The 25,941-nt window shown below is 41.9% G+C and overlaps 1 protein-coding gene across 1 annotated transcript in view; it reads right to left on the bottom strand.

Annotated features, from left to right (window-relative positions):
* Positions 1-25,941, bottom strand: part of SPEF2 (sperm flagellar 2) — a 199,405-nt gene that overhangs the window by 18,551 nt on the left and 154,913 nt on the right. Inside the window, exons 30-32 of the mRNA XM_068990522.1 lie at positions 14,827-14,933; positions 13,546-13,728; positions 6,689-6,781 (exon numbers count right to left, since the gene is read on the bottom strand). Coding sequence (XP_068846623.1) covers positions 6,689-6,781; positions 13,546-13,728; positions 14,827-14,933 — 383 coding nt within the window. The remainder of the gene's footprint in view (positions 1-6,688; positions 6,782-13,545; positions 13,729-14,826; positions 14,934-25,941) is intronic.

Below are 25,941 nucleotides of genomic sequence, written 5' to 3' on the forward strand. Positions count from 1 at the left end.
TATTAGACAGAATGAAGTAAGTCAGAAAGAGGAAGACAAATATTCGTGTGTGTGTGTGTGTGTGTGTGTATATATATATATATGTATATACAGGAGACACAAGAGATGAAGGTTTGATCCCTGGGTCAGGAAGATCCCCTGGAGTGGGAGATGGCAACCCACTCCACTAGTCTTGCCTGGAGAATCCCATGGATAGAGGAGCCCGGTGAGCTACAGTCCATGGGCTTGAAGAGACAGACAAGAGGCATGTGCTGATTAAAGTGGTGCATATTAGGTAGAAAAAGAAAGCAAGGACCCTTCTGTCCATCCTCAACTCCATCCTGACACACTGGCCCTGACTTCCAATCATGAAGCTTCTGGTACATCCCTCTCTGTGGGAAGTGGGAGAAGGGAGGGCACAATGCCCAGAGCCACTGGGACTCCAGCCATTAGCCTCCTTGTTTCAGCCACTTGACTCTGAACTCCCTAATCTGTTGATGCAATGCGACTCCTTCCAGTGAGGACTCTCACAGAGGAAGAGTGTGCTCATCACTGAATACCAGCTTTTTCAGCAAGTCTCTCCCATATCCTGAATGACTGAGCTTCTAGTCAGTTCTAGACGCATTGTCTCATGCATTTGACAGCAGAGTTGGTGCTTGGGGATCTAATATCATCCTCTGGGGCCCGGCAAAGCCCAGGCCAAACCCTGGGACGCACAGGCCACACTTAAATACCTAGGGACTTCTGTTCTGGGAGGCAGCTGGCTCTTCTCAAACATGTGTGCTTAGTAACCTTTTAAAAATGTAGACTCTAATTAAGTAGATGGTTCTGGATGTTTGTGGGAGACCCCCGTTCGATTCCTGGGTCGGGAAGATACCCTGGAGAAAGGATAGGCTACCTACTCCAGTATTCTTGGGCTTCCCTTGTGGCTCAGCTGGGAAAGAATCTGCCTGTAATGTGGGAGACCTGGGTTTGATCCCTGGGCTGGGAAGATCCCTTGGAGAAGGGAAATGCTACCCACTCCAGTATTCTGGGTCACAAAGAGTTGGACACAATTGAGCGACTTTCACATTTTCTTTCTTTCTTTCCTGGATGTTTAGTAGATGGCCTAAGTTTCTTTATGTTTAGCCAACTCCTAGGTGATTTCAAAACTGCTGGTTCTGACTTACACTTTGAGAAGCAAGTATCTAGATCTAGAGATAGCATGTCATTCTTAAAAAAATTTTTTTAATTGGAGTATAATTACTTTACAACCTTGTGTTGTTTCTTCTGTTCAACAATGTGAGTCAGCTGTATGCCCTCTCTCTTGGGCCTCCCTCCCACCCCTCCATCCCACTCCTCTAGGTCATCACAGAGCACCAAGCTGAGCTCCCTATACTACACAGCAGCTTCCCACTAGCTATCTGTTGTACACATCATGTCATTCTTTATTACTAGCAATCCTTACAACTATTAGCAAATTCAATTATACATCCATGATGAATTGGTAAAATAAATTCCTGATATTTGACAAATCTAATCCAAATTTAAATAAAAATAACTTTAATAGGAAAACACTGAAGTCTGAAGCATAGCACAAACTAAACTTCATAGCATAAACTAAAGTTATGCTATGAAGCAGAAAAGAATTTTTGAGGTCAATGGGCTCTGCAAGCTCAATCATTCAGTCCTATCTTAATCATAAGTTTACTGAGTATTTGCTGTAAGCAGGCACAGAGCCAGGCTCAGATGGTCAGGCAGCCTTAGATTTTTCAAGAGTCATGATCCAGCTTTTGGGTTCCTTCAGGAAGTTGTATTTATTTCCTCTTCCCACTTGTCATTGGAAGTCCTCAGGGATTTCCAGCAGGACATGGGGTAGAAGGGTGTTGACACTGATAGATAACCATGGCATTGTCCTTTCATGCTTACCTTCCATTTCTTTCATAAGAATTCTTGACCTTTAGTATTATTTCCACTGAAATGTTCTTGAAAATGCTATGTAGGTGCAACACATTATTTCTATTAACAAAGAGGCTGAATATGATATATTGAAGGAAGATGTGAAAAAATAAAGTGAACTGATATGTGAACTCCTTCTCTAACTACACAGGCTTGATTTTAAATCAGTGGATGAAACATGTAAAAAAGGTAAGGCCTGCTATATTCTTAAGATCATTTAAAATGTTTTTATGGGAAGAATTCTAAGAAGGCTTTGAAGTTTCCTGCCCCCTGGAGTACCCCCTTGAATAAATACCTTGTATAACCCCTTCCCCTTGAGTGTGAAGGATCTTAAATGTGATGAGAAAGTCATTCCCAGGAGTGAAGGCAAAGAGATTCTGCAGACAATTACGGTACTTAATCAGTGGGTTTTGAGTTAATCAAAAGAGACCCCAAACTTGGGTCCTGATTTAATCATGTGAGGTGTTTTTTAAAAAGCACTCTTTTTAAGGAAGGTCTTAAGGAAGAGATTAGAGATTTGAAGCCAGTGAGATGCTCTCCTGCTGGTGAAGAAGCAAATCTCACACTGTAAAAAGGCCATGTGGCAGGGAACAATAGGCAGCCTCTCGGAGCAGCAGTTCTCAGTCCTACAGGATAATTCTGCCAGCAGCCAGTCCTGGAACCAATCAACCCTGGGTTTTGATGGTAGAACTACCAAGGCTTCCTAAAGGATTGGATGTGAGAGTTTGAAAAGAAAAAAAGGAAAAGAACTGGGGATGACTCTAGGGTTTTGGCCTGACCAATAGAAACGTCAGAATGTCCACTGACCAAGAGGGAGAGGGCTCTGGGTGAGGGCAGGGCAGTAGGGTGGGGAGATGGGGGGTCAGGACTCAGACTCGGATGCAGTAAGTTTGAAATGTCTACTAGAACATCCACGTGGAGAGGTCCAATAAGCAGCTCTGTTTAGGAGTCTCATATTTGGGAGACAGGTTGGGGGTTGAAATAGACTCTTGGGATTTGTTAGCAAATGGGTAGTATTTCAAAACACAAGCTTGGGTTCAACAAATGGTAATAGTCCAAGTTCCACTGTAGGGGGAAATGGAAGACTACTTCAGTATTTCTGAACCCCATAAACAGTAGGAAAAGGCAAAAGAAATGACACCAGAAAATGAAACCAGCCCCTGCACCAGGTCAGTAGGTGTCCAATATGCTCCTGGGGAAGAGAGGAGAAATAGCTTCAGAAAGAATGAAGAGGCTGCACCAAAGTGGAAATGACGCCCAGTTATGGATGTGTTGGGTGGTGAAAAAAAGTGATGCTGTAAACTATGATATTGCATAGGAAACTGGAATGTTAAGTCAATTGTAAATTCCAAGGTAAACTGGAAGTGGTCAAACAGAAATGGCAAGAGTGAACATCAACATTTTAGGAGTCAGTGAACTAAAATGGATGGGAATGGATGAATTTAATTCAGAAGATCATTATATCTACTACTGTAGGTAAGAATCCCTTAGAAGAAATGGAGCTGCACTCATAATCAACAAAAGAGTCCCTAATGCAGTACTTGGGTGCAATCTCAAAAATGACAGAATGATCTCAGTTCATTTCCAAGGCAAACCATTCAACATCACAGTGATCCAAGTCTATGCCCCAATCACTGATGCTGAAGAAGCTGAAGTTAACTGGATTCTATGAAGACCTACAAGACCTTCTAGAACTAACATTTAAAAAAATGTCTTTTTCATCAGAGGGGATTGGAATACAAAAATATAAAGTCAAGAGATATTTGGAGCAACAGGTAAGTTTGGCCTTGGAGTACAAAATGAAGTAGGCCAAAGGCTAACAGAGTTTTGCCAAAAGAATGCACTGGTCATAGCAAACACCCTCTTTCAACAACTCAAGAGACAGCTCTACACATGGACATCATCCGATGTCCAAAAACAGATTGATTACATTCTTTGTAGCTGAAGATGGAGAAGGTGTATACAGTCAGCAAAAACAAGACCTAGAGCTCACTGTGGTGAGCCATCAGCTTCAGTGAGATCATCAGCTTCTCATGAAGGAAGATGTGGAGAAGAGATTATGACCAAAAAATGTGTGAATTCGAGTAGATGAATTAAATTGCCTTTTCTCAGGATATCCCTGTAGATTTGTTAAAACACTTGGTATTGTGTGGCCAGCTAGGGAGCCAGGACGTGGCTGAGCCTCATCAGTTATAAGGAAGTGCACTGTCACTGTCAGGAGACAAGGATGTGACTGCAACACAGACCTGCCTCAAGGATCCTTTCTCGGATGTAAAGAGACCTTTTCCCCAGTGCCTGGGACTCATCCGAACTCATTAACAGTGATAATGACCTATCTCCAGGAGCCCTGTCAGTCCTGGATCATAGAGAATACAGGTGACAAAGCAGGAGAGCTGGGTGTGGCCCTAGACTGTAGGCCAAGCCCTCTTCTTAAGCCCTCTTAAGAGGATGCAGAGGCCTTGGCAGGTGAAAGAACCTACAGTCCAAGGTCCTACAGTGATTCCTGGCAGAACTGGAACAGAGCCCAGGGATCCTGACCCTTAGAATTCCTCTTTATGGTGTTTTCCCCCAATTTGGTCTTTACTATTCTAATAATGGCCAAAAAGTAAACTTATTATTTTGTTTTATGTTTTCCCTTTGTGCAGCTTCTTTGGGATGTTAACCATTAAGCGTTGTTTCACCATGTAGGGTTAGCGTGGTTAGCTTCTGTTTAGTTGACACTTACTTAAGGCTTACTGTGTGCTGATCACTGTTCCGAAAGGACCACACATACGAACTCATGCTGAACAACAACCCCAGCAGTAAAGGATGAAAATAAAACCACGGCACAGAGAGGTTAGGTAACTCCATCAAGACCTCACAGCTTGTCAGCCATGGCATCTGTGCTTTTAGTCCTAGTTGAAGGGTGTTGAGATTTATGTAATGTTGAGCATCCAGTCTGTGGGACAGAGAGGCATGGAAAATTCCACTCCCTTCTGTCCTCTGGACACTACACACACACTCTCATACACATCTGTCAGCCATCCTTTGCCCCATTATTGTTCGGCTGCTAAGTCATGTCCGATTCTTTGTGACCGCATGGGCTACAGCATGCCAGGCTTCCCTGTCCTTCACCAAGTTTGCTCAGACTCACTCTCTATTGAGTAAGTGATGCTCTTTAACCATCTCATCCTCTTTGCCCCTTTTTCCTCCTGCCCACAATCTTTCCCAGCATCAGGGTCTTTTCCAGCGAATCTGCTCCATAGAGCACATCTTTTTCAGACTTTGTGGTCCTGCCTCTACCCTCCCCCACACACTTTGTTCCAGCAGTTTGGGTAGCAGCAGATGGGAGCCATACTCCTCCTTGGCACCCAGAGGCCTCTCTGGCTTCCCTGCCTTGCAGTCCTCGGGGCTGACCAGCATAGGCTGTCTCCTGCTTTCAGCAGCTCTGTGAGCAACTGAAAGGCTCTGCTGTGATGGACATTTCTAACAACTTCTCACAGAAAAGGAAAGTGCTTTGTACTTGACATCCTATTCAGACTACTGGCCTCTTCCCACAGAATGAAGAACCTATTTATATATAGATATGCTTTCCAAAGGTTTACAGGAGAATTGAACTCAGTCCTCGGGTTATAAAACAATCAACAACAACCAAAACAAAAAGCTGCCCCACAACTGCCAGCCTCATGTTTTGAACTTTTTTGGTAACTCCCTGACCCTTTCCTTTCACCTGCTCCCCTGCTAGCATCTAGCAGAGATGCTTGAAATATGCATCCAATGGAAGAGAATTGCTCACTTTCATGTTACAAGTCATGTTCAATTTTGCATTGCAATTTTACACTAATGGCTGGCTGAATTGATTAATCAATACACATAGCTTGCTGTCATGTCTAAACCTACCATTCAATGTTTCTCATATCTTATCGAACTTGATTGTGTTGGATATAGTTTCATATTTTTAACATTTATATTGAAGTCAAAATAGTTTTCAGATTTTAAGATCTTATATACTATTGTGGCCTCAGGTATAAAAGTTAATGATAGAAGTTAACGGCCAAAATGTTCGTTTAGGCTTTACCATAACATGATATGAAAAGCCCAAATGAATTTTTTGGCCAACTCAATAATGATGATGATATTTTTGATGATAATAATAATCTGGTGGGTATGCAAACTCTTGAAATGTTACATGAGTTAGTCAAAATCAAAGAGAAATGAACAAAGGCATATATTAGTAAAAGGCAGTTCTTATCCAAAGCTTTTACAATTGTAAGGACCTTTAGTGAAGAATATGCTCAATAACAGCTGATTTGCTAGATGAGAAAAGTGAAGCCCAGAGAGCTTAAGGATATTGTCCAAGATCACACGGGAGTTAACAGGAGGACTGTTTAAGATTTTGATCCCTGCCTCCTCCTCTCCAGACTCCTCTGTACTGCTGCCTTGGACTCAGTTGCTCGGTCTTGTTTGACTCTTTGTGACCCCATGGACTGTAGCCCACCAGGCTCCTCTGTCCATGGCATTTTCCAGTCAAGAATACTGGAGTGGGTTGGGCATTTCCTTCTACAGGGGATCTTCCCGACCCAGGGATTGAACCTGAGTCTCTTGTGTCTCCTGCATTGGCAGGCAGATTCTTAATCACTAGTACCATGTGGGTGAATATTAAACTCTGCACTTTGGGAATACATTAAAGAAACAGGGGGTGGGGATGGAGTCTAAGACTAATTACACAGTTGATCAATGTTACCGTGATATGGTGCCACATACACTTTTTTAAAAAGACCTCAGTAATTACCTCTATAAGATGCTCCTGCCTATTGAATGGCAGGGGTTCAAGAGGATTTTCTGGAATTTTGATATCTTCATCTCCTGTAAACCACAGGCCAGCCTACACAAAAAAACAAAAATAAGAATCATTAAAGTTATGCTGAGATGTAATTGCTGCCCTCAGAGCCACAGAGGTTGAATTGATCTTTGCAAGATGTCTAGAGCAGAGGTCCACAAAGTAAGCTGCAGAAGCCATGGGGGTGCTGAAGCAAATTCTAGAAATTCCATTCACATGTATGAGATCTCATTCTTTTGTAATAATTGTTTTAAATTGATAATGTATAGAATGCATTAGTGCAGTAGTACACATGAATGACTTGTTAATGAAAACCCACAGACCAGGGAGCCAGGTACACTATGACTATGCTGTAACTGTTGGAGTGTGCAATGAAGCCTGGAGGTCCTCACCCTGGATGTGGATTGCACAGCAATATCATGGCTCAGACAGTAGAGAATTAACCTGCAATGCAGGAGACCTGGGTTCGACCCCTGGGTGAGGAAGATCCCCTGGAGGAGGGCATGGCAACCCACTCCAGTATTCTTGCCTGGAGAATCCTATGAACCGAGGAGCCCGGCAAGCTACAGTCCATGGGGTTGCAAAGAGTTGGACACGACTGAGGGACTAAGCACACTCTGCTGGTGTCTGTGTCCTCCATCACATTGCACGTGTCCTGTCCGTGTTTATATATGTCTTGGAGCCTAGTGTCCTGCTGGGGCATGTTGTTGGTGTTGGAAATCTTGGCTGGAGTGAGTGACTCACTGACTCAAGAGCTCAAGGACCGATTTTGAAAAGACAGCACTTGTCCTCAGCCCATGTCTGACACTAATTACCAAACCCCTTGATTGCCATCTGGGGATGCCTTGCCCCTCTCCCCCTTTTCCCCACCCCACTGCTCCCATGCTGGTGTAGAGCCCTATTGCCTCCATCATGAGCTGCTCCAGCAGCCTTCGAGCTGTCTTCATTTCCAGTCTCCCTCTTGTTTGTTTCAACTCAGACCATTTGACCATATCAATTTTCCCTAAACTTGACTCTTGTCATGTCAGCCTCTACTCAGAACCATTTCCTTTTCTTGCTGTTTTGCTCACATCATTCCTCCTCCAGGTGATTACGTGTCCACCAATGTCAACCTGCTTATCTCTCCAGATCCAGCTTAAATTACACCTCCTCAGAGAGGTCCTCTCATCTTTGTTCTCTCCTCTAAACTCCAATTTGACTTGTTTGTATCACATATTTGGGCATTCAGTACATTTTGGGCTGCCTCATTCATATTTGCTATTAAACAGGTATTAATTTGCTATTAAACAGGTATTAATTCCTTGGGTTCAAAGGATGTGTCTTGCCAAGCTTCCATATGGCAAGTACTTCCTTTTGTTCCTAGGTCTTGCTCCCTTGCTGTCTTCCACACTGACAACCTACCCTTGGCATTGCCTACTGCCAAGAACCACTGGCAGGTCTAAGTTGATTCTGGCCTGTGCTCTGGACCTTCTTTCCTTCTGAGAATTACCTGTGCTGGGAGAGAAAGCTGGAGTGGCACTGGGTAGCTTATTAAGAGGATGCAGCCTCCAGAGGTGGAGACTGAGTTTTCATTTAGAACAGAGGAGTGCTGGGTGGGAGATTCTGGCCATGCATAAGCATGTGAGGGAGAAGATCCAGGAGAAGCGAGGGTCCAGCATGGGCTCAAGTTTTGAATATAAGTGCTTGGCTTTGTCCAGTGACTAAACTGTTGACAGTAAGTATCACTCCATGGGGGCTTCCCTGGTGGCTTGGATGGTAAAGGAACTGCCTGTAATGTGGGAGACCTGAGTTCAATCCCTGGGTCAGGAAGATCCCCTGGAGAAGAGCATGGCAACCCACTTCAGTATTCTTGCTTGGAGAATTCCATGGACAGAGGAGCCTGGTGGGTTACAGTCCATGGAGTCAAAAAGAGTCAGACATGACTGAGTAACTAACACTTTCACCTTCACTTCACCACTCCATGGAGAATAAAGAGATAGGAGCACAGTTAACATTCATGCTTTGGGACATGATGGAGTGACAAAGCTCAGAATTACCCCTCCTGCCTAAAAAAATAAGAAAAATGACATATATATATATATATATATATATACACATATATATATATACACATATATACATATATGTAACACAATTATTTCAGACATTGGACAACAGGCAACACAGGATGGTGATTCCTGCAATAAGGAGAACAATGAGGAGCCCAACTATGGTTCAGGCTACAGAGCCAGGGGCGGCATCTAAATCGAACTGGGATGTCCTGCTGGGCTGAGAAGATAGACTTGAATTTGAGGGAAGCGTAGCTTCACTGGTAGCTCAGTTGGTAAAGAAGCTGCCTGCAGTGTAGGAGACCCGGGTTCCATCCCTAGGTTGGGAAGATCCCCTGGAGAAGGAAATGGCAACTCACTCCAGTATTCTTGCCTGGAGAATCCTATGGACAGAGGAACCTGGTGCACTATAGTCCATGGGGACACAAGAGTCAGACACGATTTAGCAACTGCCACCAAACGACCGCCACCATCATGACTATTGGGCTTCTCTGGTGTCTCAGACAGTAAAGAATCTGCCTGCAATGCAAGAGACCTGGGATCAATTCCTGGGTTGGGAAGACCCCTGGGAAAGGCAATGGCAACCCACTCCAGCATTATTGCCTGGAGAATTCCATGGACAGAGTACCCTGGCAGGCTGCAGTCCATGGGGCTGCAGAGTTGGAGACGACTGAGCCACTGACAACACTAACCACTATGATGACTATTAATAGAATTTCCAGGGCAAAACACTAGAGGTGCAGAAAGAGAAGGTGAGCCCTAGAGTTGTGCAGAAAGATCTTCCAAGTCTCGGCTGAGAGCTGACTTGTGCAGATGTGTATGGAAAATACCAGAAGTGGGAGAAAGAATCACAGGGAGGGAGTAAGCTTAACAATTCCTAAAACTTACATAGGGCTGGGACTATATTACTACCAGGGAAAATGTGGCCACCAGGCAGGGAAGGACCTTCTGATGCACAAGGTATTGGGTAGTGTCCCTAGGAGATATTGCCTGAGTAGTGGGGCCAGAATGTTGTTATTTAGTGGTTCAGTTGTGTCTGACTCTTTTGCGACCCCATGGACTATATAGCCTGCCAGGCTCCTCTGTTGATGGGATTTTCCAGGCAAGAATACTGGAGTGAGTAGCCATATCATCCTCCAGGGGATCTTCCCAACCCAGGGATCAAACCTGTGTCTACTACATTGGCAGGCAGATTCTTTATCGCTGAGCCACCTGGGAAACCAGGGCCCAATTAGCCCTACGATAAAAGGCTGTTTTAGACCCACCCTTACCAATCTTAATGTAACTTTGAAAGGTTAAAACTGATTGGACATAACATTATTGCATGCCCAATAATATTTAAAGGCATATAAAATTGGGCGCTCAGCCATATAAAATTTGTAACATGTGGCATTCCATACAAAGGCATTCAAAAAAGCCAGAAAATATATCCCACAGTCAGAAGAAACATCAATCAATAGGAACAAACACAGCAATACATAGATAATAGAATGAACAGACAAGGATGTTCATTTAGCTCTTCTAAATAAATTTCATTTGTTCAAGGAGACAGAGGGGAAAAATGCATATGATGAAGAGAGAAATGAAGGATATAAGAAAGATCCAACTTAAACTTCAAGAAATAAAAACACACTGGATTGTATTAATCACAGATTTGGTGCTACAAAGGAAACGATCAGTGAATGGGAAAATTGGAGCAGTAGAAATGAATACAAAATAGAATCAGAGAGAAAAAAATTGAAAAAAAAAATGAAACCAGGATCAGCAACTTTGGGACACATGTGATTGGATTTTGAAAATGGTAGTGGGGGAGTATGAAGAAAAAAAAACTTCTGAAAAATTTCCAAATTTGACAAAAACTACAAACCCACAGATTCAAGAAGCTCAGTGAACCCCAAGCAAAACAAATGTGAAGAAAACCACACTGAGGGACACAATAATCAAACTGCTGAAAACCAGCAATAAAGAGGAAATGTTAAAAGAAGGATTCATTTTCATCCCCAATTTCTCTACTGTCAATTCCATATCCAGTTGTTTTAACACATAGGAATTTCCCCTGAGTCTTAAAACCAAGAATACATTCAGTCACGTGAAAAAATATAATAGATGTATTTTAAAAATTAGGAAGCTGTTTCAAAGCATTTCACACAACAAGAGTGCCACAGAAGAAAGAACTTAGAGAAACTTGTACTTTTTAAAAAGTTGTCCAAGAAAACTTTGCTATGTAAAATGGTACACGTGAACTTTAGGGTTGGGTTTAAATTGATCAAGCAGAGTTAAGTCAACCACATCCTGCCCCGCTGGATAATCAGGGGCTTTCTCCTTGAAATGAGGAAATGTCCCTTTGTACTCTCTTGATAAAATATGGCCAAGGAATTTGAGGTTTACTTTTCCTTAGAGAAAAAGTGCTGTGCTGTTTGGATCCTAGAACATCTGACTCATTAAGCCTATGATAACATGCATTTTCACTGACAGAAGGTGAGTCGAGAGAGTTCACCATCAAAGAATTCAGCGTGAGTGTGACTAGACACCCACACATGACAGAGGCCAGCATGTCACAGCTGCCTGAGGGCTGGGGGCAGAGGCAAGGCACTTTCACGCTCGGGTGGCTCAGCCCAGGTACACAGTCAGAGCCGCTTCACAAGCCCTGTGTCTTATTCCATTTTAGAAGCTGGGGAAGTCAACACATTCTCAAGTGGCGGTTGTGGTGAACGCGCAATTAGTCAAGAAAAGAAAAAAAAAAAAAAGCAGAGTAAAGAGCCTCTTCACCCCCCCCCCAACAGAGAACGTCATCTCAGCAATGCAATTGTACTATTTGTCTATTCTAAGGTGACATTTTCCACAAATCATAACATATTGCTGAAGGAGCTGTTTTGACATTCCCATAAAAGAACTCTGTGTGTGGTGTGATCTGGCAAGTGCTGGGAATACGTAAGTCGTGTGAAGTCAAGTAGGGCTCTCCAGTGGCTTCTTTGTCATGGGCTTTCTGAGGAGTGGGCACTGGGTGGGTGAGGGGAGAGGGAAGAGCTCAGAAATCAACTGCTCCCCAAACCCAGGTGGTGTTCTGATATGTATATTTGAGTTTCTGTTTCACGCAGCAGTCAACTTTCTCTAAGAAATTCACACCTTTGGTGAAGGAGCTTTCTGGTTTTGCTCAGTGCTTGCTGGTACAAATTACCAACACTTTATGTTCATCTCATGTTTGTGCAAAAAGATGTTTAACTGGATATCCTGTGTTCATTGGCACATACTGCAAAGAGTGAAGGTTGGTACTTTTGTGACTGCACACTTGTTAAAATCTTAAGCCAACAAGTTTTGCTCTGCTGTTTGTGTTTTTACACAAAATCATTTTTCGAGGTTGTAAGTCCAGGTCCAGGACAGTGAAAGAATTCACAAACTGCTTGGGAAGTAAGTCAGCCCAGTCAGTTACGTGTCTTTCTTCATCGGCCTTGAAGAGCCTCTTCAGTGTGTCAGTGCTGTTTCCTCTGGCTCAGCTGCCTGAGTGTGGGAATGTCAGGGTGGTCTATGAGCACGTCATCCATTAATTGAGGAAGAAAAGAGAAGCAGCAAGAGATGTGGTCTTTCAACGGTGAAATACACGGGGGATACAGGCACTGAGAGATTATCACCTGATTCAAAATCAGCACCTTATGAACCTTTCGTGTCTACCAGCTTTGTGAAGTGGTGGGCACTAAGATAAATTTCTTTGCTGTTGTTCAGTTGCTCAGCCGTGCCTGACTCTTTTGCAATCCCATGAACTGTAACCCACTAGGCTCCTCCATCCATGGGATTTCCAGGCAAGAATACTGGAGTGGGTTGCCATTTCCTTCTCCAGGGGATCTTCCTGATTCAGGGATTGAACCCCGTGTCTCCTGCATTGGTAGGCATATTCTTTGCCACTTTAGAGAAACCTTGAATTCCATTAGCAGACACAAACTAAGTCACTTACACCCTTCTTAGTTATGGTGTTTCATTCTAACTCACTCTCTTCTTACTCAAACTTCTCAAAAGATGAATCGACTGTCTTATCTTCACTTCCTAAAGAACAACTTATTCCATCAGTCCTCTGCAATCTAGATTCTGTGCTCTCTTCAAATTGTTCTGGCGAGGGTCACAGTTACATCCTATCTGCAAATCCATCGGCCAGGTACCATGTTACTGGATTACCCATCACTTTACACACTTCCCTCGGGTGATCTCATCCATTCATAACTTCAACATTTTCCTACATGATAGTGACTGACTTCTGCATCTGCCATATCAGATGGGACATTTCTGCCTGCATTTCCCACAGACATTTCAAAGTCAACTTGTCAAAAACCATCTCATCATTCAGCATGCTCATGATCAAAGGGAAAAAAAAACAAACCTGTCCTTTCCCTGTCTGTGTTTACTGTAACTGTTGTTGTGACTTGCAAAATATTGGGTATTGGGCATTGGGCTGATTAAAATCTCTGCAGGCGAGTCTGATAAAAAGCCAAGGTTAAGAACTTGGGAGGAGCACAATGATGTTTGCTGTGATTTCTTTAAGAGCCCTTAGCTCTGCAAGCAGTTTGGCCTTTTTCAGGCCCTCCTTTTCCCAGGGGGTGAAGTGGGGGTAGGTGGGAGCAGACTTCTGCCTAGGACCTGGGCAGTACCTGTGCTGCCTCTGGGAGCCTAAACATGGGCCATGAGACCTGGCATGGTGAGATCAGGGAGTAATACACTTCTTAGGTCATAAGTACTCTGATAGGATTAGTGCCACCAGGGGCTGGGAGTGACCTGCTTATACTGTTCATAAGTGACGGTGCCCAGCTGCTCCGCATCCAGGGCCTTGAACCTCTGCAGGGTCTCCAGAAGCTCCTCTTCCAGAGGGATGGGCCAAGGCAGCGCTACTACTAACAAGAATTTCCGCCAGTCCACGGACTCCGAGTTTGTTACCAACAAAGATGCTAACTCCTGCAACTAGAAGAAAACAGGAAATGCCATTGGGATATTTGTAGGATTCTCTTGTGACATTCCACCTGCTTGCATTTCATAGTGAGAGGTTCTGGCAAAGGAAGCAAAATTTTTAGCTTGGTTAATATAGTCAGAGCTGACTTGTTCCCTCAGGTTCTACCAAGCAATCCATGCCAGACAGAACCTAGAGAGTGTTTCCATTTTTGCTTCCTTGACATTTGTGAGTTTTGCTTACTGTTATACAAGGAATTGGATTTCCCAGGTGGCACTAGTGGTAAAGAAATCGCCTGCCAATGCAGGAGACACAAGAGATGTAGGTCTGATCCCTGAGTTGGGAAGAACCCTGGAGGAGGGCATGGCAACCCACTCCAGCATTCTTGCCTGGAGAATCCCATGGACAGAGGAGCCTCTCAGGCTGCAGTTCATCGGGTCACAAAGAGTCAGACACGATTGAAGTAACTTAGCACACACGCATGCACACAAGGAATTAACATTTGTGACCACAGAACACTTTGTACCTTTCCAACAGAGGAGGAATAAAGATGATATGAATGTGGGAGGGCTCGACAGCTTGTAGGGAAATATTCTTTAACCATCTTGTTTTCTTAAGGAGCAGAATATGATTAAAGCAAGCCTGAATCATCTACTGTTACTCTTTAGGATCACTCCATCTGGTAATAATAGGTACAAACTCATTGGCTGACCCTCACAGTCTCCGTAAGGTTTCACTGACTGTGAACATCATTACTTGTTTTCAAATACTGTGTATGAACATACTACATGTCTTAACTTGAAGTTCTTTCATTTGTTTATTTATCGGCTGCCTATGATGCAGGAGACCTGGGTTTCATTCCTGGATTGAGAAGATCCCCTGGAGAAGGCAATGGCAACCCACTCCAGTACTCTTGCCTGGAAAATCTCATGGACAGAGAAGCCTGGTAGGGTACAATCCATGGGGTCACAAAGACTTGGACACAACTGAGTGACTTCAGTTTCTGCTAAATGTCAGATGCTGTGAATAGACTGGTTATTTTAAAACTATTGACTTTTCAATCAAAGAAGATAATTCTCAAGGCTTGAAACCCAAACAAAATTGAAGCTTACTTCCGGTTGAGTGAGGTTCATCCAACTAGTAGGAAAGTTGTTTGTTCCAAGGTTCAGAGTTACCAAATCCAGCAGAATGTCAGCAAATGCTTTATTTCCTATTATACCTACAATACAAGGATAAATATTTTTTGGTGTTGTTATATGATCTGTTTATTTTGCTAAAAATGGAATAAATAATGAATATTTGTATAATCATTTTATTTAAAACTTCAACCTATAGAGAAACATTAGACATTTTGAAAATACAAAAATATTAATCAATTTCCTGATTCTCTTTCATGGTTATTTCTCATCTAAGTCAACATATCTTTTTTGGCTTAGTAATAACTCATTCCAGACTGGGTAAAATGCTGAGACTTTATATTTTGATTTGGAGTCTTCTTTGACCTTTTATTCAGAATAGATTGATTGAATTAAAAACAGTTCATTATTCCTATTATTATTTATATTATTAAAATGAATACTATTATTGTTTACAGTAATATTCCTGTTATTCAGTAGGGCACTAGAGTACAACATTTTGGCAAATATGGGATAAAGATGTTTCAAACGCATGCATATCACCACTGTGATCAAAATAACACATTTATCCTCATTTTGCTTTTTTTAGATCAGAATATATTTGTTTGGGTTAGATTTAGGGATATTTGAATTACTAAATTACTGGGTTGGAAGTGCTAATTTAAGTTATCTAATTGGCTCAAACACTCTGATATATTTTATAAAAGGTCACTTTGAAATTTTTGAAGGCTTTTGCTCTTAAACATGAATCTACTTTACTATACTTGTTTAGTCTGTTGCTTATTTCAAATTGCATGCACATGCACTGAAAAAGAAGTAGGAAAGCAAAAATAAGTGTATCTGCTTAAAATATGTCTAACTCCCATAGCAGAGGTAACTTCTAGAGCCAGGAGACACTCCTACATGTATTCAGGTGACTGTCAGGTCCAGAGTATACAGCTATTTTTCTTTGTTTAGGAATAAAAAGAGTGAAATAGGTATAGAGTCTCACATTTTTCTTCCTATATCTAAGTTTTTAGCATTTGTCAAGTCCAACATGAACTTTATTAATAATTTCCTCTAACCTTGGGAAAATGTAGTAATCATTTAAAAATTTCAATGTTTCAAATAAAACACACAAGGTTCAGATCTGGAAGGTAATTTTTTGTGTAGCAAGAGCAGAATATTTCTTTCTTTGATGTGACTGGCCATTCAGCAGGTTGTTTAGAAACAAATTCTCTATCCTTTTTGACCAAACCTGAATATCCAATTTTAAAGAAATGAGAATAACTTCCCCAGGTACTGGAATTTTTGGTAAAATGAGCTTTGTATGATACTACATTGGTTTCCAGATAAGTCAGAAATAAATCATTCATCTTCCTTAAAATGAAACCAGAAATAAACTCAATTGAAACCATGAAGAGGCTCAAAGTATTTAAAATTTCTGGTAGATTTGTGAAATAGTTCCACTGTCTCTAATACCAATGGCACAAGCAAAGTGTTCTAAGAAAATACTTTCAGTTCACATAAGGATTATTTATCTGGGGACTTTAGTGTGAAATGCAAAAACTATTTTGATCTTTGGCCTTGTTTCTTAAATGACCAAGGCATATAATAATGTGACTTTCACATATAATGCAGTAATGGAAATAGATAAGCTTACAAATTTTGTTTACAGATTAAAAAACCAATTGGCCCTAAGTTATTTATCTAATGCAGCCATCCATTATAATTATCCCGGAAAAACAGTTTATGGTAAGCCAGGCCTAAAGGCACTCTTGGTCATAATTATAGTACGGTTACCCTTAGCAATAACTCTCAGAAAGATGACATCAAGATAGTATCATTGCTTAGAAGTATACACTTCACCCAAAGAGTGTGAAAGAATGTGTGAATATAGAACTAGATTTAGAAGGTTATAGGAAAACCAATCTTTAGATTTTTGCTTTGTATGTCTGGATGATGCCAAATGCCTTTTGTGTTTGATGTGAAGACTGGTGACTTTTAAATTTCAGTGTTTTGAAAACAGTTCTTTTTGCTAGGATCAATGATGAGGTCGATATTTATCACATTACTCATCACTTTCACTAAGGCTTTCTGAGTTTGATGAGCAGTCTGAGTTAGGTCTTGTGTCCTCAGTTGAGGATGGTGTTCTTGTATTCCATAAATGAATGGCTTTCCTAGGGTCAAAGTTGTTAATGTCTGGAGAATTCAACTGAATTATCAGGAGATCCGTCATGTTGTCAGCCTTGACCTTGGCATGCATTTGGGACCTGATGCGCTTCATCTGACTAAAGCCACGTCCTGCCTCAGCTGAACTTGCAGGCAGGCTCAGCACGAGGTCAATGAGTGTCAGGATGTTTGGATACTTGTGTAAATAAACAGAATTCACAAAATCCCAGGTCAGTTTTCGAATGTTCTGAAATCTAGGAGAAAAAAAATGAAAAATGTGAAAGATGGAGACTCCTAAGTTTTACCCCAACATTTATAAATCAACTAGGTTACCTATGCTTACCTAGAGTAGATCTCCAATTTCAACATGCTCCATTCTGTGTCTACTTGGTCAGTTTTCACCTTGGCTGCCTCTAATACTGGTTCATAATGTGCAATCAGGATGGCCACCTCTTTTTCTCCAAATTCTGCAATCGATATGCCAAAGAAAAGGTCACATATCTGACAGACACGTGTACAGGCGATCAAAGAACAACAGAAGCAGAGCCAGTGCTCCTGGGTTACCTTGATTTATTTTTGCCGGCCACAGTTTAAAGCTTCCAATCGTGGTTGCCTTCACCACATCTTGGTTGGCATCTCTGAAACAGCCTCGCAGCCTCTTGATAAGATGTGTTAAAACAATGTTTCTCACGTCAGAAATGTTCCCCTTTCCTCCAAGGCAGTTACCATGAAAGTGTGTGACCGAATCCACCTCACGTTCTTTCGGCCCTGGTCTAGGAGGGGAAAAAAAAAATTGCCCCGAGAGACGATTACCTGTAAAAGCCTCTGGTAAATGGTTTCCCAAGTAGCTGTCTGGTTTTGATAGACTCTCAGATCAGCCCGGACTCCTCACCTTGTCTGATAAATTTGGAGCATTTCCAGTGTTGACTCTAAGGTGGCAAATACATCAGCAATTGAGGAATTTCTGTTCTGATTGACGTGGGACAGTATGCTAAGGACATTGACGACATCCACCAAGAAGTGGACAAATTTGACAATGTCTGCCTGGAGGAGAGACTCCAGGAGTTCTTCGGCTTTCTGATGACTGCTGTTGCTTCTGCTTTCTTCTGTCTGCAACACAGGTTGGGAATAAAATAGTGGTTTATCTTTCTCAAAATTATCTCAAATTGCTCAATAAAAGTATTTTTTTTTTAAATTCTGAAAATCTGAAATAGTACCATATTTCAAAATTACTTACTGACTGCAGCTGCTGGACAATTGCTGGATATCCCTTGAGAAAGTTCTGGAGGGCAGCCTGCAATCCCTGAAGCCACCTCCGGCCTCTGACTTGAGAGGGCATCACAGGTTGAAGGTGGAGGCCCTTGAAAGCAGTCACCAGAGCACTCCTGTGAGCAGGAGAATCGTGATAGAAGCGGTACATGCTATGAAGAAGGTCTTTCACACGGCTGTAGAGGGGAGTGCTCCGGAACACCGCCTGGTAAGACAGTTCAAGGTGATGGGCAAAGCAGTAAACAGGCAGCACACCTGGCTGGATTTCCTTTAAAAGCAGGGCCACTGCGCTGCCGTTTTCGCCCTCTGAACCCAGAGCTCCATCACTTCCGAAACCCACCAGTTTCTTTGCCCAGTCTTGGTTCGACAGTCGAAGTTGAAGATTTCTCTCCAGAGTTTTCTCGATGGCACGTTTTATCACCCGGGCCTCCTTCTTCTCCACGGTCTGTACCCCGACGATTTGGCAGTGCACTCTCCCTGCGCGTGCAAACTGCACATATACGAGTTCAGCTTCCTCAGCTGAACTGTCTGCAATCCCATCGCTGAGGACGGAGAAGAACTGACTTTTTTCTAACTTCTCTCTTAGAGTTCTCCGTTCCACTTCAGCAATAAAGTAGGTAAAAGTTCTGGCCGATTTACTGGTTCTGAACACCGGGCCGATATCAACTCCCTTCATATCGTCCAGCGAACACATCCAGAGGAAGTCTTTGAGGGGACGTCCGGTCTTGGCGATGGCGTGGCAGGACCGGAACAAGTTCTCCACCCTGCCGAGGGTCACCTTGCTCATGGTCCTCACCGTCAGCTCCGTGGTAGCTCTGCTCCCTGGAGAACCACTCGTGGCTTCCATGAGGGACGCCTTGGCGTGAGCCTCGCTCAGATGATGCGCGTTGAGAAATTCAGTCCTGAAGTTATCCGTGCCATAAAAAAAACTGACCTGATTTCCCTTTGATGTCACTCCATGTTTACGACACAGGCCGCAGAACATAAGATTTAGTATCTCATCGTACACAAGCCAAGGGTATTTTTTAAGCCAAATTTTCAAAAATTGATTGTTCCTCTTTGGGAGGTAATGGTCAAGCTTCCGAGGACTTTTCTGCTTCTTGGTGAATCCACTCACATTGTCTGGAGGATCTCTGCCTTTAAAATAACTCCATGTTGTTATTTTAAGTAATTTCTGATGCCTACTGGCAATTTTAATTCCCGTCCCCCACTCCGAACTTAATATTTCTAGAACAACCCCTTACTAGGCATTTTGGGAGTGCTCCAAGGACTTTGCATCATTTACTTGTCATCACCCAGTATCCCTGTTTTATATAGTTAAGAAAGTGGGTCAGTTACTAGTACTGATAGCCAGTTTGTGGATTAAAAGACCTAAGGCACTGAAAGGGTAATTAACTTGTCCAGGGTCACAGCGGCCATCCACGGTGGAGTTGGGGTTAGCTAGCAGGTGGTCTTACCTAGCCCCCCACTGTTACACACTTCATATTACAGGTTCCTCCTGTGGGCAAAGGGTGCTATGGTCTCCTTCTCCCTAAAACTGTTTCTCCAGGCAGGAGAGGGGCATGGTCTTTTGCTGTTAATTGCTTTCTCTGGGTGAAAACATAGGAATCACAGGACACGTAGGGCCTTGCCTCTGCAGGGTTTGCTTTGGACACCTCTCCCCTCCCACCTCAGCCCTGCCTTCTCTGGCATTGGTTGGTTGCTACAAATAGGGGGTCCTAGTGGGAAGCTCTTGTAGAGCACAGGGAGCCCAGTTCAGTGCTCTGTGATGACCTGGAGGAGGGTTGAGTGAAGGGAGGGTGGGTGTGGAAGGGAAGCTCAAGAGGGAGGGGATATGTGTATACTTATAGCTGATTCACCTTATTGTACAGCAGAAACCAACACAACACTGTAAAACTATTATCTTCCAATTAAAAATACAATTTAAACATTTACTGGTACTAAAAGAAGTTATATAGTTTAGATTCTACATTTAGATCTATACAAAAAGGGGGAGGGCATCCTTCCTAGATTATTTTGCAAAGGAGCTGTGCCTCATCTTTTTCCTTTCCCTTAAGGTCTAATATCTGACACTCATTTATCTGCCAGAGAGAGGAATATGTATTTATCTGGACAGAAAGACAAAATAATTAAAATCACACAAAACTCCTAAAATACGTTTCTTCCTAAAGGCAGAGAGCCTAGACCAACATCTCTCTCTCCTCCTACAACTTCTGTGAAACTCCTGGTCATGAGATTACATTGTCCTATTTCACAGCACAATGAAACCTGGAACATGTGCTTGTGTGACTTGATACTATAATGACTCATGTTGACACACACACTGAGTGTTTGCTTCAATTTCAGGGTTTAGGGTCCTAGGCTTTCCCTCCTCAACAGACAGAACCACCCTTCTTCTGTGCTTTGTCATGTGCCAGATGACTGCTGAGCACTAGGGAGATGTTTGAGAAAATAAATCTCCTTTCCTAATTGATCTTTTGGATCTCATGTCTCTTAACATCTTTAAATTGAAAACCTTTACACTCGTGTCAGTCTGCTTCTGCCTCTTACTTTATTGGCCTCTAATTTATATTTTGCCTTTTAACCAATCCTTTTGCAGTTGTTGTTGTTAAAACAAATCCTTATTTATTTATTTATTTTTAGATCCTAAATTTTCCTGTTTTCATTTAAACCTAGTCTGCTTATAGCTGGGACCCACTGCCTCCACTATCTTTCGTGCAGATTGGGTAACTTTCAAGCTTCCCACACTAGACCCTCAGCTCCATGCTGGCTGCCTGCTCTACACATGTGAGAGTTGGTGAATACATGAACAGCTGCATGAAAAAAGCAGACTCTGGTTGTTGAATGAAAAGACTTTAACTTTCACTACTAATTTAGCTAGTTTTTATATCTTTAGCTTGCTGGCCAGATTTTCCAGAAATTCTATCTTGAATTCTAAGCACACACTTTATCACTGGCCTCATGTAATTCTCTGGCTTCATGAGACTACATTCCCCATGAAGAGACACCTGGAACTGTGCCCACAGACTATTCTACCAGGTCCAAAGGCTTCTAGATTTACTACTGCATTTCTGTGATGTGACTCGAGCAAGTGGAAGGAGTTTCCAGGCTGAGAGAAACACAGGGCTCCTGAATGCCACACTCCTTCTTGCCCTAATCTCCAGGACTTGCCACCTGCTTAGATATTCCTGTTAATAACATCAATCCTTTTACCTTTTCTAAGAAGCGTGAAAGTGTTAGTCACTCAATTGTCTCTGATTCTTTTGACCCCATGGACTGAAGCCCACTAGGCTCCTCTGTCCGTGGAATTCTTCAGGCAAGAATACTGGAGTGGGTAGCCATTTCCTTCTCCACTTTTCTAAGAAAATTTTCTGTATTTCTTGATTTGAGTAAATGTCAGACTGATTTACTTTTCAGATCAAAATAGGAAGCTTATTTACTTGCAAAGTGTGGTGTCATAGTTCTAGCATTTTCTCAAAGACATTAAGCCTGGGAAAACCCACACAACTGTCTAGTTACTCCTTCCAGGGCATCACCAGGTGCCCTTACTCTTGCCTCTAGGTTAGCTGAGGCTTTCTAGGGAGACAGTAGTGTCTGCTGTTCTCAGACACAGTCTTATCCTCCCTCCAATCCAATCTCCACATCCTTTGGCTCTAAACATTTTTGATAATTCTCTCCATTGTGGCCTTTGGGGGCAGCCTGAGGCGTCACGTGGGCTTCCCAGGTGGTGCAGTGGTGAAAAATCCGCCTGCCAGTGCAGGAAATGAGGGTTGGGAAGATCCCCTGGAGGATAAAATGGCAATCCACTCCAGTATTCTTGCCTGGGAAATCCCTGGTGGGCTATGGCTCATGTGATTGCAAAGAGCCAGACACGCCTGAATGACTGATCACACAATCTTAAGATTTCACAGCTTGACCACAAGCTCTTTGTGGCCCTCATTTCCTGGCTGGTCTGTTGCCCATTCCCTAAATAGGTCATGCAACTTCAAAATCTCAGTGTTAATTCCATTTTCTCCTGTTCCTAGAAGACTCTGCTCCTGCTTCTCTTCCTGGAAGCTTCTGTCCAGAAGTTTCCCATGGACTACACCCTTTGCTGACCCACACAGGAGCAACAACTACTTCCTCCTTGGATTCTTGTAAAAACCACGGAGCTGGGTGATATAGCTTGGCCACTACAGCCTAAACTTCCTGAATTTGTGCCCCGTCTCTGAGTCCAATCATTGACTCCCAGGGTCTCCAAGAGGGTGTTGAGAGGGACACTTGTCATTTTTTAGAACAAAGTTGCAGGCCTTGAAAAACTAAGCACTGCCTCTCTTGAAGAAGGAGTTGAGGGTACAGAATTTGCTGAATAGTGTTTTCTCTGGGTAGCCTCTGAGCAAAAATAAGAATAACTATGAACCGAATCTCTATAAGATATTACATCGAGTACTGATGAGCTTACAAAGAAAAGGAGTCCTTATGGCTTAAGTGGGGACATTGGAACATTCTTAAAGTGTTCTAGCTTCAACAGACTCCAAATTGCTTGCATTGGAGAAAGACTCTCTTTCTGATATGCTTGGCACTTGATGTTTGGACAGGATGTAACTACCCAGAGCTTACTCGGTACATAGCTGAATGTTTTTGGTTTGGAGGCTTACAGTCCCCAGGGAGCTGCATACCTCATGGTTCAGTTCCACCCGGTGTTGTGAATTTTCTTTTTTTTTTTTTCTGGAATCGTTCTAAGATAACCCTGTGTTCCTATGTGTTCTGTCAATTAGTTGTGTCTGATTCTGTGACCCAATGGACTGTAGCCTGCCAGGCTCCTCTGTCCATGAGATTCTCCAGGCAAGAAATCTGGAGTGGGTTGCCATACCCTTCTCCAGGGGATCTGGGGAGTTGAACCTGCATCTCCTGTGTCTCTTGCATTGCATATGTATTCTTTACCCAGTGAACCACCAGGAAAGCTCTGCAGCTACCTCTTAGGGCATGTGCACCTTCAGGATACCGGAGCTCACATTTGCATAATAACAGAGTTTGTATCCATATTGCATAATGTTACATATTACATAAGAATATAACATTACTGCAATTATATAATTAAGAGATAATGGCTTATATCACATCTGAATTACACATTTAGTGTGCCAGACACTTTTAAAGCACTTTACAAACATTAATTACTTTAATGCTCATAACAGTGAAATATCCCATTTTTCAGATGAGGAAAGTATGACAAAAAGAGGTTAAATAATTTGCTCAAGATCATATTACAGTCATTTGACTAGAGGGGGAGTTGGAAAGAGCTGTCTGACTCTTCTTACCCATGGATGGGTCTTCTTCCTCATCCAGCCACGGGTAAGAAGTGAATTAATGTGGAGATGCTCGAGTAGGGGCTGACACATAGGGCTCGACACCATTCCAATATTGACTACTGTCATATTTCAGAAAATACCCACAAAATCCATTCTGTGCTGGGAGTATGCTCATGGGAATGATCCTTGGGACAGGCAGTGGAAAGAAGGTCCTGAAGATTCAGGCTCTCTTACTGACTTAAGCTGCTCCTAAAATTTTAAGTATAGATCTTTGTTGGATCTTTGTTGGGTGGGAATAAAAATACTAGCATGACAAGTCCTTTAATTATATTTTGCATAACTTTGTATGATTATCACATATAAGATCTTTTTTTTTCTGGCATATTTGTGACAATTAACAAATGGTATTTTATGTCTAATTACTGCCTTTATCAAAGTAGATTTAGAAATATGACACAGGCAGAATTTGATGAGGAAAGCAGGGCTGAATAAAAGCATGACAGTATATGACACACTTTCAATTTTCCGTTATCTTCAGTAAGCACTATCTTAATGACTTAATTTTCATGTGGATAACCAGTACTCAGTAAAAACTCTTTAAGCTTTGGTTCTTTCTATTAATATTTTGATACTAGTTATTCACAAGTATTTACTCAGTCACTTGTTTTAATGAAAGATTATCATTTCACTCAATAATTTTATTTATGTAGTATAATTAAAAGTAACAAAGTGTAACTTAATGACATTGATAGCCCTTGTAAATTTGCTAAAATACTCTTACTACGGGCCTAGTAACATAATGATTGTTACATGCAAATATGTATGTTTTTTTCCTAGAAAAAATTCATCTATTCATCATATTTTAATATATTTTAGTGAGATTGATGCATGCATCTTAGATATAATAGGTTGCATTGGACTATATGAGATAGTATAAGAAAATGCTCGCATTTCTTGGCTTAGATATAACAGCAATTTTCAAGTTGAAGCAGGAAGTTTTGTAGGAGTCCACATTTAGAAAGTGACTACTTTTAGCCAGTTGTTCTGTATTTTCAAAATGGTTATCACTTCAATTAAGATGGTCTTTTGAAACTGTAGATTTTTAGGGTAAGTACCATGAGAGGTATCCTAAAAGATTTTCTAATTCTTGAAAGGAATACAACAAAAACTTCACTTAAAAGACAGATCGATGTGTATCTATTAATAATCACAAGAATGAAGAAGAAAGACTTAAGTCAGAGGATGTTTTGGGGGTCAAAGGAACTGGGAGAAAGGGTGAGTGGTAATTAACTTCTAAGATGTCATCAGAGAACCTCTAATTCTGTGACTCTGGGATACAGGAAATAGAATGATTATTATTTTGTCTTACATTTTATACATGAGCTAAATGACAACAATGAATATTATTTCTGTTGTAGACCACCCGACTCTGCTAAGTGTTTCACATGAGCTTAAAAAGTGCCACATGTAACATATATTTTTTCAAATAGTATGACTCAGCTAATAACAAAGAAAGGGTTTAAACTTTTTGCTTATAGACCGTAACTCATTTTGAACCATTGAGATCTCCAAATCCCATGGTATTATATAGCTTTGTCAATTCTGCGTCAATTACAACTGTCATTCTTAAATCTGGATAATTCTCCAGCACAGGTGGTAGAGGTGGTTCCGCAGAAAGAGTTGGTCTCTGTATCTGTTTTCCTGCAGTTCACACAACTGGGGAAGGAGAAGCAGAGAAGTCCCTGACCTTTCCATGAGCATCTGTACTCAAGCCTCATAGCTCCATGGTTCCTGGTGACTGTTCCCCCAACTTTAAATATCCTCTGTATCCTTGCCATCTAGTCACTCTTTACTTCTTTCAGTTCCTCCCTCCAAGCTGTTTTTCTGCAGTTTCCCTGACCAACTTCTTTGCACATTGATTCTCCCTTGTTTGCATTCTTGAGCACTTTTTTTTGTTTTGTTTTGATCAAGTTCAGATTTTGTTTTGGAAAGAACCTAAATAGAAGTTTATATTTTCTTCTTCTTTGGATGCCTTTTCAAATTATGCTCTAAGTCCCTAGGGCAAGTGGTTTTCCTTTTACATCTACATATATATATATGTACATATTATATTGGAGAAGGAAATGGCAACCCACTCCAGTACTCTTGCCTGGAAAATCCCATGGACAGAGAAGCCTGGTAGACTACAGTCCATGGGATTGCAAAGAGCTGGACACAACTGAGCGACATCACTTTCATACATTATATATAACCATCTCCTTCCTCCTCTACCTCCCTTTCTTTCTTCTCCCTTCCTTCCTCTTCCTACCATACTTTGAGAACTGTTGTATCCTACCATACTCTGAAAATAGACAGTGAATCAGTTGATATCCTTTGGTCC

The sequence above is a fragment of the Capricornis sumatraensis genome, chromosome 18 (assembly GCF_032405125.1).
Source record: "Capricornis sumatraensis isolate serow.1 chromosome 18, serow.2, whole genome shotgun sequence".
Taxonomy (NCBI): Eukaryota; Metazoa; Chordata; class Mammalia; order Artiodactyla; family Bovidae; genus Capricornis; species Capricornis sumatraensis.